The 15727-nt window shown below is 40.1% G+C and overlaps 1 protein-coding gene and 1 long non-coding RNA gene across 2 annotated transcripts in view; one reads left to right on the forward strand and one right to left on the reverse strand.

Moving 5' to 3' along the window:
- The window catches only part of LOC144992194 (uncharacterized), a 74827-nt gene extending 65798 nt beyond the window's left edge, over positions 1-9029 (forward strand). Inside the window, exon 4 of the long non-coding RNA XR_013656067.1 lies at positions 8891-9029. This is a non-coding gene — a long non-coding RNA (uncharacterized LOC144992194). The remainder of the gene's footprint in view (positions 1-8890) is intronic.
- The window catches only part of cntn3b (contactin 3b), an 87588-nt gene that overhangs the window by 14160 nt on the left and 57701 nt on the right, over positions 1-15727 (reverse strand). The window contains exons 11-16 of the mRNA XM_020703382.3: positions 15391-15541; positions 12601-12728; positions 8872-9047; positions 3701-3818; positions 1770-1928; positions 1527-1676 (exon numbers count right to left, since the gene is read on the reverse strand). Coding sequence (XP_020559041.1) covers positions 1527-1676; positions 1770-1928; positions 3701-3818; positions 8872-9047; positions 12601-12728; positions 15391-15541 — 882 coding nt within the window. The remainder of the gene's footprint in view (positions 1-1526; positions 1677-1769; positions 1929-3700; positions 3819-8871; positions 9048-12600; positions 12729-15390; positions 15542-15727) is intronic.

Genomic DNA, 15727 nt, shown 5'->3' on the forward strand with positions numbered 1-15727 from the left:
TCGGAAAGTCCATTTTGGTTCAGATGTGTCTGTACATCTTCCAGAAATGTTGTTTTCTGTCTTCTTGGTCCACACCACATTGATCCACAAGTTTTGAAGATAATTCAGATGTTTTTGTCAAATATGAGATGAGTCTTCTTAAACTTTCCCATGGATCCCCATTGCTTCAAAAGTCTAATTTTGAATGTTCAATCATGAACTCTGACCTTCACCGGGTCAGTGAGGTCTAGACTTTTGGTACACGTTCTCTCCATTCATGGTTGGTGGATCTCATTGGAGTTCAAAATAAAACACATCTTAAAGTATACCTCATATGGAACCATGTCAGCGACATTGATTGTGCTCTTTTTTTTAATTTATTTTTTTACTTTCATCAGATGTTATGAAAATCGTAAAGCAGCTCCAAACAACATCAGTTCTGGATGTAAGGGTCACACGGTGATCGGGGTGAGAACAGGAAAGAAAACTCCAAACATACTTTTTAAAACCAAACCAGGCAGCTTAAGTAAAAAGAAAAATACTTTAACTGCCCTTATTTGTTCTTAACAAGTGTGTTCATTAAAATGTGACAAATGTAAAAACATTTTTTACTTATTTATTTTATTTTATTTTTTCTGCTCAGCTCTTTAAATTAGCTGAAAAGTTCAGTTCTGGGGAAAATCCTACAGTGATGAAGGTGTTTTTCAGCCTCAGCGTGTTATTGAACCGTTGTGTCTGAGGATGCATCCTGTGGTCAAGAAAAAGATGTTACTGTGTCAGGGGGGTCAAAACATTGATCCGGGGGGAGGCCTACAAAACAACTCAGGAAATTGATGACTCGACTAAAATCAGGCACAGAAGTGTACGAGTCATTAGAAAACAGGGAAGGTTAGTGTTAAGTCATCAGGTTTACGGTAAGAGCTGTGGTTGCAAAGAAAACCAGCAGAGCTCACTTCAATGTTTAATAAAAAAAAAAAAAAGCTTTTACAGAAAGACCGAGAACTATCAGCTCAGAAATAGATCTGTTTTGACTGACATCATCGAAATCAGGTCACATGATAGGATAAAAGGACTTTCAATTAGAAGTGGAGTTCACCAAGACGGTACCAAAACTTGTGGTTGCGTTAGTTACCAGTAGGAGTAGATTGCAATGCGAGTCATTTCCTATTTCCTCCCATGTTAAATATTAAAGATAGGACTCAGTTGGTTTTTATGGTCAGAAATGATATGAAGTGGAGGCTAACCCGCACATTCATGGTTTTTTATGTCGCTCACCATAAGAGGATCAAAACTTGTGGTTCCATTAGTTAACATTAGGGGTGTGTTGCAACTTGAAAATAGGACTAGGTCTTTTTGGATAGGATTTATATGAAATAATGGAATTGTTTTGATTTTTATTTTATTTGTGAAGCATCACTACCAGAGCCATTACAGAATTGCAGTTTGACACTGATTAAAATCCAAACAGTACCCAAACAGTACCCATGCCTACATCCCTACCGACATGCAGTGCCTCACTGCAGTGTGTCTGCGTGTGGTCCACATACTTGTGTCCTCCGTCCTGGTCTTGGCAGAGGACGGGCTTGGCTCTCCGAGGCCAACGGCATTGCGAGCCACCACCCTGAACTCGTACTCCACCCATGCATTCAGCCCCACCACTGTGGCTGTGAGCATGTTCCCGGTGACCGCCTCCGGCACTGAAACGTCGAAGGCTTTTTAGGAACTTTTGTCTTCACATATTGGAGGATCAGAAAGCGCCTTGCAGTGGCGAGGGTTGCTGGTTCGAATACCTGTGTCCATGGCCTGCCAGCCCACCGTGAAAGGTGTCCGAGCCTGGACGCTGTAACCGGTAATCGGGCTGCCGTTGTCCCGGCCTGGAGTCCAACTCAGCTGCGCAGTGCTGTCTGTGATTTCTTCCACTGTAACCTTGTCTGGGGGGCCTGGGGGGGCTGAAACAACAAAACAAAGAACCGGAGATGTAAGAACCCAGTCCATGAGACTTTTTAATAATGTTCACTTTAATACTGAAAAGGAATTTAGATAACCCTATTCACTTTAGTCTTAAAAATGAACTCAAATACTGTTAAGTTATCATAAAAAGGGTGGATTATCTAACAAAAACCTTTTTTTAAAAAAAATCAATATACATATATATATATATATATATATATATATATATATATATATATATATATATATATATATATGTGTATATATATATATATATGTGTATATATATATATATATATATATATATATATATATATATATATGTGTATATATATATATGTGTATATATATATATATATATATGTATATATATATATATATGTGTATATGTGTATATATATATATATATATATATATATATATATATATATATATATATATATATATATATATATATATATATATATATGTATAATAACTTAAACACATAACTTTTGTATTTTCACACAATTTATCAATTTTTATTTGGAATAATTTAATTATTTGGATTTTTTGCATGAAAGGAATAATTTAAAAAAAATTACATACTTCTGGAAATGACAAATTTGATACAAAATAATGATTGAATTTGGAGTTTTTGCGAGTAAAATATTACTCGTTTCATTCAGTAGTTATATAAAAAAAAAAGTTTGGTTTGACCAAAGAAATTTGCTTTTGCAATGAAAATATAAAAGAAAACCATAATTTTCACAAAAATGAACCAACTCAGAAAAAAGAATCTTAATTGAATTTTTTTTGTCAAACAAGGACACACACACACACACACACCTGTGGAAATCCGTCCGAAATGAACAAATAGATTGCAACTTCTGCACAAAACCCAACCAAAAAGAACAAAACCAAACAGAAGCTGTCATTAACAAGAAAGTTTAAAGCAAAGCGAGAAAACCTGGACTAGATGGTTAGATTGACAATATTAGAGATCCACTGACCATAGAATACCTGTATGCATGAATATCAACTGTGCGACAGTTGCTCCACTGTTTTAACCTGTGACCCAATTTCTTAGGCAAGAAAACTGGTTATTAAGTAATATTTCATTATTTTGTTAGTAAAATTGAATACAATATTGATTCATCAAATCAATTAATCTATTTTTGTCAATTTTTTAACCTTTTTTGCCAAAAAGAAAACACTTTTTCAATATCAGGAATAAACATTTTCCTCCTAAAAGTTCAATATTTATTGAATTTAAAACACTAATTTTGTGGAAACTGTTTTTCATTTTTTCTATTAAAAAGTTTTTTTTGGAAATATGTAATATTTACTTGCATCTTGTTAAATCAAAGGTTAATTTGTTTCATTATTTTGTCGGTTAAACCCCGCCCCTCCCAATGCTTGTTCTATGTTAAGCCTGAGAACACAGACGGAGCAGAGTGGGAGACTTGAATGCAAATTCAATTTCAGCACAGACCATAGAATAACGGCTCTTCAAACTTGGACTCATCTGTTCTTGCATAAGTGCTGAACCTGTAGCGGCACATGTCCCATTTGTAAATGATCTAAATCAAAGGTGACATTCAGACTCGGGCAGCCTCCACTTCTGCTCTCCTCTGCTGAATTTCTGATGGAAGCCTTCAGGGTTTTTCCACAGCTTTCTGTCAAATGTCTTTCACTTTAAGCGATTCCACACTTCCACCTCTGTTTTGGAGTAAATATATAAGGTTATTCATACGCTGGCGTCGAAAAACAAATTGAGCGGCTGTCTTACCTTTGACGACCAGAATGGCAGAGGTGGACAGGCTCTCCACATCGGTGTCGATAACACACACGTACTTCCCGCCGTGTTTCAGCTGGATGTTGCGAATCATCAGATCTCCAGAAAGGCTCTGCAGAAGGTAGACGAGTGCAGAGATGGGTTTATTTCATTTGTGAAGCTACGTTCACACCATGCATGTGATGCGTGTTCTCGAACTCGCTGAATGAGCGTTCCTAAACGCACTGTGTTCACACTGGACTGTCGTTGCCAATACTGGGGCATGTGCTCAGTTGGAAGAGGCTTGGTGTCAAATGTTGAAGTTGTGCAAATCTTGCTCCAGGCTTTATATTTTCACAGCTCTATTCTGATATTTGAAAGACTTGTCATGTCTTATTATTCCTGTCGGGCACAAACCACAATCATCAAATTCTCCTTCATGATCAATTTTCAAAGGGTTAGGACTTTGGTAGATTGAAAAGGACGATACCGATTGGTCAAGGTCAACTGGTTTGAAGTTCAAATATGGCCGTGCATTTTGAACGTAGAGCCTGAAAACAGTCGTAGAAACTTGTGTCGCTATGTGTGTACATGAATTTTGGATGAGAAACCCTGAAAAATGTTTTTTTCACGCGTTTACATTGACTTTTCATTGGAAGTCTAAAACCAAGAAGACCTGGCAGCACATAAAGTCTGGAACCAGGGGTCAACGTTTCGTCCCCTCCCCTTTTCCCATAATTTAATCTCACGATTAAAATAGAAAAAGACGTGTGAAAATTCTTGTTAAGGAAAACAATGTTTATGGATTCTCGTTTAATGAATGTTAAAGGATCTAAGAATAGCAATGTGGGAAAGAAGAAAGGAAGCAAAAACACATCAACACAGCTGCCAAGCCAGGTATGAAAACCTGCCGCAGTGACGCCCCCCCCCCCCCCCCCCAGTGGCAGGTCATCATGGCTCCACTCTGCTGTTGCGAAGCGGGAAGTCTTCTTCATTCCTCCGAGGCCCACCTGACAAAGGAAGGTCGGTCCAAAAGGCATTTCAATGCAGCCATGGGAGAATAAGACCACTTTTGCCCGTTTTTCTCTCCCCTTCCCACTTCCTCTCATCTGTTTTCCTACATTTGACAGTTTTTTTTTCCTTTTTTTTTTTTTCTCCTCACGTTTAATTTGCTTTCTCACGTCAGGCACCACCTGGACAACCTCAGAGCTTGTGACGAGTTGCAAGGCCTCCTGTCTTGGCAGGAAGGAAGTGATGAGGCAGATTTGCTTTAATTATGTTAATGAATTCATCAGAAGCTGTTGAGTTGGGGGAGGCGGTGGTGGGGGATTCTGGTAATCTCTCTGGACAGGGGAAACACATTCCGAGAAAAGCGTATCCTATTAAACTTCATCGCACTCTATTCGCAATCCTGCAGGTCTGAAGCAGGAGAAGCCGCCTTTTAATGCGCCGCCGCCTGCCGAACGGTTCCAAAGCCAAAGGAACAATTAACTCTGTCCTTCATCAAAAGGAACAAAATTCAAGGAAGGCTCATTATTTCAAGGTAAAAGACTTCCAGTGAACATTTATGGGTGTCGGGTCTGCCCTTGGTAAATGCCAGCCGCTTCATTACTTAATTATTTTGGGGCTAAAGATTCACAAATAGGTATGCAAATTCAATTATGGCGGAGGAAGATGACAAAACAATGTCCTCCCTCGAGGTGACAGAATTAGAAAGGTAGAAAGACTTTCCTAATGAAGACGCTCTCCACACCAAAATCACAGCAAGGACTTCACACCAATACCTAGTCAGAGGTTCAACAAGAGGAAGTGATGTCAACCTAATCATATAGATCGTTTAGGAAAAGATGTATTTGAGTGCATACAACCATCAGTCCTCACATATTACTATATATATGTTTTTTGACTACAAGTCAATCCTGGGGCAGCAGATTGCTACTTCAGTGGGGATCCAATTCAATTGATGAATCAAGGTCAATAATTCAAACATCAACCAAAAATTCCTTTACTTCTAATATATATATATAAATAATATATGGAATTTTATGGCTGTAAAACTCCTCACCACACACTTTATACCCGTTTTAGACATGAACACTTTCACACTTTTCTCTTGTTTAAACTCTTAAAGTTCAAAGGAAAATACGTCTCGTATTATAGACAGATCTGGTTGAAAATTCGCGGCGCACAAACGGTACTACAGGACCTCGGATCGCGTCTGTTCATTCAGTTAACGTTAAAACTGGCTGCCTCTGCAGCGCGTTCGGTGTGAACGCAGCCGATGGATCTCTGAGCTGTGAGGAAACTGCAAAGGATTAGTGACATAAAAGGTATTGTAACGCAAGGACAAAATTTTCAACTCAGAGACGTTGCCGGCAACATCTAAATAATACTTGTCTCTGAAATACAGTGAATCTTTGAACATTTAGGCAATCAACATGAATCAGCTGATTCTGACGCAGAGAACAGCGTGGGTGGGTTCTGGTCCTTGCTCCTGGGCGCTGGGCCCCGCCATATTTCCAACTGTGGCCGAGCCTGGTCGGGCCATATTTACAACACCCCTTGTGGGCCCTCTTTTTTTTTCCCGGGGTTCCCCCCCTCTCGGGCGGGGGCGGCGGGCCCCTGCCCCGCTCCTCCCTGGACCAGCCGCGGGCCGGGCGGATGGCTGCCTGGAGCGCGGAGCGGGTCTCCCTTGGGGGGTCCTGGCTCGTACCTGGGGTTGGGGCGGGGGGATGCCCGGAACTCCTGGGTGGTGGTGGGGTGCTCGTCTGGGGCTGTGGGCGTCCGTCTCCGGTGGGGCCCTGCGTTGGGTTCTCCCGGCGCGGCGGGGGGGCTGCTCTCCTGGTTGGGCTGGGGCGGCGCTCTCTCTCCCTCCGTGCTTCCCTGCTCTCTGGCTCTGGGGGCCTTGCGGCGGTCCGGCTGGCCCTGGCCTGGGTGGCGGGCTTGGTCGCCCGGGCGGCGGTTGTTCCCTGCCGGTTCCCGTGTGGCGTTGGGGGGATTCCGGCTGCCGCTGCTGCTGCGGTGGGGGTCTTGGGGTGGGGATGGCTGGGCACTCTCCCTCCTTCTTTCCACGTTCCACCATCCATTTTAGAGGAACATAAACACTCACCTGAGCACAGGTGTTAGCTCACCTTTGCACTTACAGTTTGCATGACTGAATGACTGAAATATTTCACACTAGTTGGTTTTAAGGCATAAGTATGCGTGTGAACACTATCTGTTTTGTATATATGTCGACAGGTGGACATTTTTTGCAGCTAGCAGGTGTGTTTATAACATTTGAGTGTGTGTGTGGACAGGCTCCGCCCTTATTGCACTACATTTGAACGTTACCATAATGATTAACAACCAGTAAACTTGTTGCTTTATGCTGCTTCATGGTCTTATCCCCCTTCCCCTCCTATTATCACCCCCTACCCCCCCTCTCTCTATCGTCCCTCTCTCTTCTTCCCCTCTTTCCTTTTCCGTCCGGTCCAACACCAAAGATTTTCAGACATGATTGAAATTAATAAAGTTTGGCCTCAATTACAAAAGGGGTTTATCCAGACATACCTTTGGTTTGTCTGAAGATTAATAACCCCTCTTGTTAAAGTAAAATCTGTCCAACACAAGAGGCCCTCAGCTCTCATCTGTCTGCCCAGCTGTTGGACAGGACAAGTTAAAAAAAGAAAAAAAAAAAAAAAAAAAAAAAAAAAAGAGAACAGCAGCTTTTTCTTTGTCGGCCTTGCACCGTTATGCAACACATTATGTTGTGTTGCATAATGGCTCAAAACTGCTTTCCGTTGATTTAAAGTCAGCTGGAATTACGTTAATTACTTAAACGGTTGAAGAGTTACCGTAGTGGAAAGAATGTCAACGCAGAACATGAAGCTGTGGAGAAACGCTGTCCTGTTGTTTTGCGGTGATGACTAACCTTTTATTCTGGATCATTTTTGTTGACGCTGATGAAAATCAACGCTTGTAGATAAAAGCCCCGAAGAGTAGCTGGCCAAAAATATTTGTGTCTTAAAAGGAAGGACTTTTTCAGAAATGATTTGCTTTTGACAGCTCCATTGGCTGATTAAATCCTTTACATGTCATGTTCTGATGAGACTTTGTTTTTTTTTAAATAATGGTCCAAAAAAGGGCTGCACGATATAAGGAGAACTCGTGATGTGCGATATTGGTAATCAATCTCGCACATATTGCAGCGTGATATATGACTTATAACAAAAACTAACACAAAAAATACTAATAAGTCATTCCCATTTCACTGCAACAATTTTATTTATATAGAATTCAACATAAGAAAAATACTCCCCGAATGACCCTTGTCTATATAGGAGACAGAAATCTATGGTAACCCTTTTATTTACAATATTGCAGATTGACCATTTATTGGAATTTATACCATGGTCCGGGTGAATACTCGATTCTGATTGGCTGCTGGGTATGCGTTAAAACCTGATAACCGCACGGTGAAAAAAGAAGTTCCGGTCACCTAGCTTAAATGTTTTGTATCACTGCGCCGGCTTCTTTAAAGTAACCTTTTGCTTCATCATTTGGACAAAAACTAAGAGGTGATCTCTCTCCCTGAACTGATTCTTTATTCAGCCCATCAGAAAGATCAGCATATATATATCGCTTTATATCGCCGTGCAGCATCTTGAATGCAGAAGTGGTGCGGTGCAACGCAGACTATTTGTTACGACGTGCCGCACCACGTAACAAATAGTCCGCTTTAGGTGAGAAAAGCGATCCAAATCGGGAAAAAAACACACGAATTAAGGACTAAAAACTGGTTAATATTTATTGCTTTTGTAAGGGACCATGGTATAACCAGGTTAATGGCCTTCGGAGTGTGCATTATCACTTTTTAACGCACTTTGCAGAAGCAACCGTCCGACACGAAGCGGAGGATTGTTCAGGCTTCCACGTCGTGCGTTAAAAGGTTATAATGCACACTTCGTCGGCCCTTAACCCTTACTTATGCTGTCTTTTGTAATACACATATCGCAAAAGACAGCGTAAATTGCTTCAAATGGATAGGCCGTAATATCGCATGAAGACTATGTAAGCGTTAATTGCAGTTTAAGTCATCTTTTGCGATATGCCTATTGCACATACTGATATCACGATGATTATAAATATGTGCTTTATTGTGCAGGGTGTGCAAGCGTATGGCATCATTAGTCTCCATGACTCACCCCGCCCACTCTTTCATAGTGGTCGCCGTCTCGCCGGAAGTCGATGAGCTGCCCGTTGAACGCCCAGGAGAACGTGACATCCAGAGCGGGGTCCGAGGCGATCTGGCAGGGCAGCACAATGCTCTCCCCCACGATGATCTCCATGTTGGTGGGCCTCATGGTGAGTCTGGTGGGTTCTGCACAGATCACAGCACAGGTATGGGAACGCCATCATAAAAACTCTGCAGCTGCCATCCCCCGCCCAAAAAAAACCATCTAACAGAGCACAAAAACCCAAACATCATTACACGAAGAGTTTTGATCGCTTGAAAAAAAAAAAATCGTTGAATATATCAGAGCTTGTTCCCACCAGAGGCTTCAACACACCAAAGGCCTCCGTTTGTGCAGGAAAGGTCACTGTAATTAAATTTACGACATTAAACTGTCATTGTACAAGAAGAGCCAAAGCTTATGAGAATACGTTTGATGGCTACAGACACATGGGGGGGCGAGGGGATGTTATGTCACAGCACTCATAAATGATGACCTTTATGTACATCAAGGGTAATATTTGTTGCTATGTAACGACAATGCTGGTAATGATGAACGTCACCCGTAGGAGTTCTGCAGTAACCTTGCTTAGAGTCTGTGTATGTGCAATAAAACAAAAGAAAAACATAAATATCTGAAATGAGGAAATGTTCACACAACAGAGCTGAAGCAGCAGAAGGAAAAAGTCAATGCAGCTCATGATTGAATGGATTGTAAAACTAGCAGCAACAACTTTATATGCAATCCTTTTCAGCATCTCAGTCTTCTGAAAAAAAAAAAAAAATTAAAAAAAGAGGGTTTTCCCACATTTCCTTATAAAAGTTTTTCTTCTGGCTGTGATACACTTGCAGTTTGTTCATTCGCTCCTTTTTAAACTCCCATCTCAGCACTTTAAGCTCAATCACCCCAACAAATGAATTATTTTATTTTTTTACCCAATTGTGTTTTCTGCTTGAGTTCATCATCTAATTGGTACAGCCAGGCTTAACTGTTTCATTCCAATTTTGAGGGTTTAATCCGGAGGTGAAGATGACCAGTTTCTCCATTTTGTTCTGTTTCAATTACTTTGACCAAAATAACGTCCCTCCATTGGTAAAGGAAATGACAAATGCATAACCTCTGTCTAAATTGAAAACTGTCTAAATGTAGCAATTCCTCTAAATATTCCAAAACTTATGAAAGACAAAGTCACAACTGCTCTCGCAGGTGGATACAGGCTGTCTGCGGGCGAAAACTGGTCAAATCTGTACTGAACACGCATGAAACCTGCAGGAAAGGTCGTAAACCTCTCACTGTGCTCCACTTGCACTTATGTATCACTTGCGCACCTTGTGCACAAGTCAGTAAGGAACCAGTACTGGCACATTACCAACTGCATCACCAGTACATTGTATGTACTGATGCATGCAACTCACATCGACCTTACAAACACTACGCGATACTTTTCCCACACGCAAGATAATGGTATGTTGAATTTTCACGTTCCTTGAGGTGAGCCTCAAGAGAACGGCGAGACCTGCGCTCCTTTAAGATGCGTCCGCTCCTCTCTACAACCCTCCCCGGGCCTGAACAACCCAAAAATGCACGGATTGATATGTAAGGCTTAAGCTACCTACCCTTGAAAAGGATAGTGACTGTTGTGAATGTCCATTCAGCATAAGAGTTGGGACCAAGTCCTTGTTTTGCAAATCATAAACTAGTCTCAAGCCTTTGTCCTCAAGTCACAAGTCAAGAGTGATGAGTCTTAAGGCCCGTACACACCGGGACGAATATTCGCCAGGCGTTATTCGCCAGCGTTTTTCGCCACGTTTTTTGTGTTCACACCCAGGCGATTTTTGCTGACGATGAGCCGAGCGAACATGAAATTTCATTCCCTGACATTAGAAGGCGCTTAATGTAAAACAGAAATACTCCTGTACACAAGGTGGCGCTGGGCAACTTTACGCTTCTTAAAGTCGCTTTTCACTCAGAAGAAGAGAGCAAGTATTTACGCGCTAGTTAGAATGTCCGTCATTATTTCTTCGCGGCAGTGTAGATGCAACTCGGCGTCTATCTTCTTCGCTGGTATGTGTGCTCAGCAAGGCAGTTTTGTGTTTGAGCGCCCCCAAGTTGTGTTTTACTGTAACTTCAGAGGCTCCAGACACGTGTGCAAAAGCGCCGTTCTCATTGGTCGAATAGATTTCGACGCGACGCGTCAAACCCAAAAAACGAACCCGAGGCGTTTTTTAAAAAGTGACGCTTTGATGCGTGGCGTTTTTTCGCGTCGGTGTGCACACTCACATTGGTGCCCTTTGTTTAGTCACGAGGCGTTAAACGTCGGCGAAAATCGCGGGCGAAATTCGTCCCGGTGTGAACAGGCCTTTAAGTCAAGTTGTACCGTTGGATGCTTCAAGGCCTTTCGACAACAGAATATTTACACAGACCATTCATTTTTTTAGAAACTGTTTATTTATCAAAACTTTCCAAGAAATTCTCCGGTTTCCTCCAATAAGCCCTGACACCAGTTTGACAATTAGATTAGATATGTTGGATCAAAACAACATGGATCTAATTTGATTGGATGTTGTGCCAACAGCACACGCAGATGCACACAAATCCAAGGACAGAGGGGGAGACGTGGTCATCTTCAGGTGTTGGTGAAAGTCTTTTCAAGTCAAAGGGCTTAAGTAAGAGTGTGGTTAAGAGTTACTGGTATTTAAGTCCAAGTTGAGTTACAAGTATTAACATTTTGTCAAGTCATCAAATTCGTAACTTGAGTCCGACTCGAGTCTAAGTCCTGTGACTCAAGTCCACACCTCTGGCATACAGTTTAAAGCATTCAGTTTTATTTCTTCTTCTTTTTTGTATAATGGTGATGAAAAGTTTTACTATTTGGTCAAAGCTGCCATTTTTATTTATATTTGCTTTGAGTTTACAGTCATTTTAGCTTTTTTCCTTTAAATTCTCCTCTCATGGAACAGCTTTCAGTAAAAAACTTGACAAACTTTGCCTCAGGAATTTTACCCAAAGACCTCTCCTGTGGTCAGCTGACTGTAAAAATGCTTCTCATTAAAAGTTGCACTAAACGTTCTCATTATCCAGAAACTCTTGAAAACGTTTGTCTCACAGTTTAAACGCAAAAAAATAAATAAAACTCCCTTCTTGCAAAATTTTTTATCCAATCAACTCATGTACATTTAAAGCATATTCATGGGTCATGCTGTGTCAAAAGGTTAATGATGTGAATATGGCAAACATCAATAGTGGTTGCTAAGGAAAATGGACATTCTACTTTGATGAAAAGACAAAATTTACTAATAATTACATGACATGAGAGAGACTCTCTGGTTGCTATGGAATATTTCCCTTTTGGAGGCAGACATTTTTGGTGAAAAAGGCTGTAGAACGTGATGATGGGCAGCGAGAAATTACGTGAACTGTCCCTTATGTCCCATAGTTTAAAAAAAGCGTTTCTGCGTTTCTCCGAGCTTTGGGTTTAGGGACGTACAAACTCTGTGAGTTACTTTTCTTTTCACACTATTGACACATGAGAACACATGTTTGAGATGAATGCTTTTCCTGGTCATTGCAAAGCATTTCCCCTGTTCAGAATGCATTCGGCTGGACAAATTAGCATCAATATTCAATCAGATCAGTCTATAATACTAGACTTATTTTCCTATGAAGGTTTGTGGTTGAAGGAAAAGCTGTGGTTGTTACCTGTGATGATGAGCCTTCCGGATGTGCTCGCCGATCCGAACTGGTTTTTAGCCACGCATGTGTAGATGGCTGCATCCCATTTGGTGACATTGGCGATTTGAAGTGTTCCGTTTGAAAACAGCGATAACCTGTGGAAAATGAACTCAGTCACAATACCATGGAAAGTTTGATACATATATAATAAAATTAGTATATCATTATTTTGCAGTCTAGCCGTGTTTCATTTATGTGTTATTTCCCTTAAAAATCAAACACTTTTACATAAAGCTCATAACAAAGGAAACAAACAAAAATGCCCCCTAAAACACATACAAATACTTTTAAGATCCACCACGTTCAAAGTAACAAGTTAAGTTTCTTTCTACTTTGAAGAAATATGAAAGTAAATATCAGCTAGCAAACCATGCAATTATTTTATTTTTATTTTATTTTTTTCCCAAACCATGCAGTTAAACAAAACGAATAATAAAAAGAGCGGTACTGTATGTTCACACACTCAAGAAGAAATTATACCAGAAAAAAATAAAGGAGGGGTTTCATCATGGTCTGGGCCTCCCAAAAAAACTAGCCTAAAAAATGTTAGCAGAGACGCCCCCTTTCTGTCTTCCATAAAAAGATGACCTTTACATTTTAGAAAGTTGCGCACACAGAGCCCGAAATGCGTTTTTAAAAGAACAAACATTAGTATTTGCTATAATTGCAATTGTTGGAATCGTATATAATTGCACTTTTTGTTTGTATCCAAGTTAATTTTCCAAAAAATTCACTTTAGATGCAGCTCAGTCCTACATCCTGGGTGGGATCGGGGATTTTACTCAAAACTGCCACACTCTGTTGCACCACATAAACATCTGTTTGCTTCTGCTTTCAAAGCGTAAATGGGCTTCACACAGAGCGGCACTGCCTTAAATGTCATTCCCTTTGGGAATTCCGCCAGTTATCTGGAGTTTTCCATCACAGCCTTACTCACCCCCTTCATATTTTATGATAAGCAGCGACGCTTTAATTTTAACTGTGTGCCTGCATGACGCTAAGAAGTCTTCATCCGAGTTGTAACTTAGGATGCCACTGAGTCATAAGTCTGGCTTTTAGAGCCCAGAATGTGACACAAATGTATCTGTAAATGCTACATCCACCTTTCTGATTGGCTGGGGTGACTCCTAAAGGGAGCAGCAGAAAGACGAAGAAGAAATTATCCGAATAGGTGTGTTTAGGTCTGTTTTCCCAATCAGGTTTTAACGACCTGGATCCGATTCAGTCATATGATGTGGAAAGTCTGCAGATACCAAGTTCCAATCAGATACTTTAGGAACAAATAAATAAAAAAAAAGGACAAATGCAAAATAAATAGAGCCAGATCGTCTCCGATTATTATTTTTACAGTGCACTACTGTGATGTAGCTTGAGTAAACAAGGAAAAATTGCGTAACTAAGAAAAAGTTAACCAACGGTATTAACTAGTAAAGATAAGTGATGTTTAGTCATGTGAGAAAGTTTGGTGATGGTAACTTTATTATCTTAAGAACTATTGAACATTATTGGTTAGATTACATGCATATTTCCTTTAACATATTAAAAAATTAACTTTCTTCCAAAATTGTTGTTATAAAATGAAAATGATCATTAATAGCTCATATCAAGAAATAAAGAAACCATTGTTGTTTTTCTTTGTTTTTTTTTAACTTTATTCCTTTTTCTTTTTTTTCTGATCACTTTTTCTCAGAACTTGCACTTTGTAGACGGTCTTTTATCAGTAATCTCACTGCTGTCTCTCCGTTTATTTCTGCTCAAAAAGAAATAAATGATCTTTTTCTTTTATAATGCTTTTGTAGTTCTTCTATTGAAACTGGAAGTTACAAACTGTGAATACCTTGGTAACCTTATTGAACTGTTTTTATCTGCTTCCTGCTCAGACTACTGTTGTATTCTGCTGCGCTTTATGGCAATAAGATATAGTGTTCTGTTCATGATATGCAGACTTCTAGTATAGTACGGATCTGTAAAATTAAGCTTGAAATATTTGGTGCTGATCATAGTACAGCATTTTCCACACTAACAATGAATTGTCTACTTTGGATCTTATGTTACATTTTACGCACATTAAGTGAGAAAAAAGGAGTCAGTCAGACTTTAGTACCTGTGTTCACAGTAACCTTTAGAGCTTTTTGTAACACGCTACATATGTGTTACAAACACACACATATCCAATCCCTCACTGGGATCCAAAATCCACTTTTGAAAGTCCTAACCTTGGGCCCAAATTCTAAACAGATCGGGACATCCCTCCTCTGTTTAGCTGCTGATTCAAAGATAAGATTTTGGATCAGGGCTTTTAACTTTAAACTTAAAAAAAAAAGGAAATTAACAGATATTAATTATAAAAATAACAAGTAATCTCTCATGTATAACAGCTTGAAAGTGTTTGGGAAAAGCTCCAGAGAAACTTCTCCAAACTAGTTCAATATGGTTTAATGAACAATTAGAGCCTACTTCAGATCATTTCAATGGAGAAAAAATATAAAGTCTTTAGATTTCCTCGCTCTTCAATCTCAGTGATTGCATCTTTCACTCTTTTACATGTCAGGAGTAATTAAAAGGGTTAAAGCTAAAACTTCACTTTTTCTTCCAGCTTTACCTCTAATCCTTCTCATTTAGGTGAATGTGGTCTCGGAATCGTGGTTTGGACAATTTTTTATTTTAGTGGGCGTTGTTTTCTCCTTCTCATTAGCCTTTTTCCTTTCATGCCAATGAAAAGAGCGAGTGTGAATGAAACATGCATTTAGTTCCCACCTTTCGCTTCTTTGCAAAATCTCATTCCCTTTCTTCCACAGGCTAATTGCTGGGGGAGAGGCCTCGGGCTTGCATTCCAGAGTGACCTCGCTGCCCAAGCGAGCTTTTAGCACCGTTTTTAGTGGCGTTTTGGAGAAGTGTGGTGCTGAAGCTGCAAGGGAGGAGAGATGGGTGAAGAAAAAGCAGCAAAAAAAAAAAAAAAAAAAAAAGCTTTAGCAGAAGACCCTAGTACGGTGGCCCTGAGGTGCAAATCACATCAACAAATCATCAATCAACAGATAAACAGTCAATAAAAATGGAAAACAAATTATTATAAACAAACATTACTGTGCAGTAT

Source organism: Oryzias latipes, chromosome 5 (assembly GCF_053564925.1).
Source record: "Oryzias latipes strain Hd-rR chromosome 5, Olatipes_Hd-rR_3.1".
In the NCBI taxonomy this organism is placed as follows: domain Eukaryota; kingdom Metazoa; phylum Chordata; class Actinopteri; order Beloniformes; family Adrianichthyidae; genus Oryzias; species Oryzias latipes.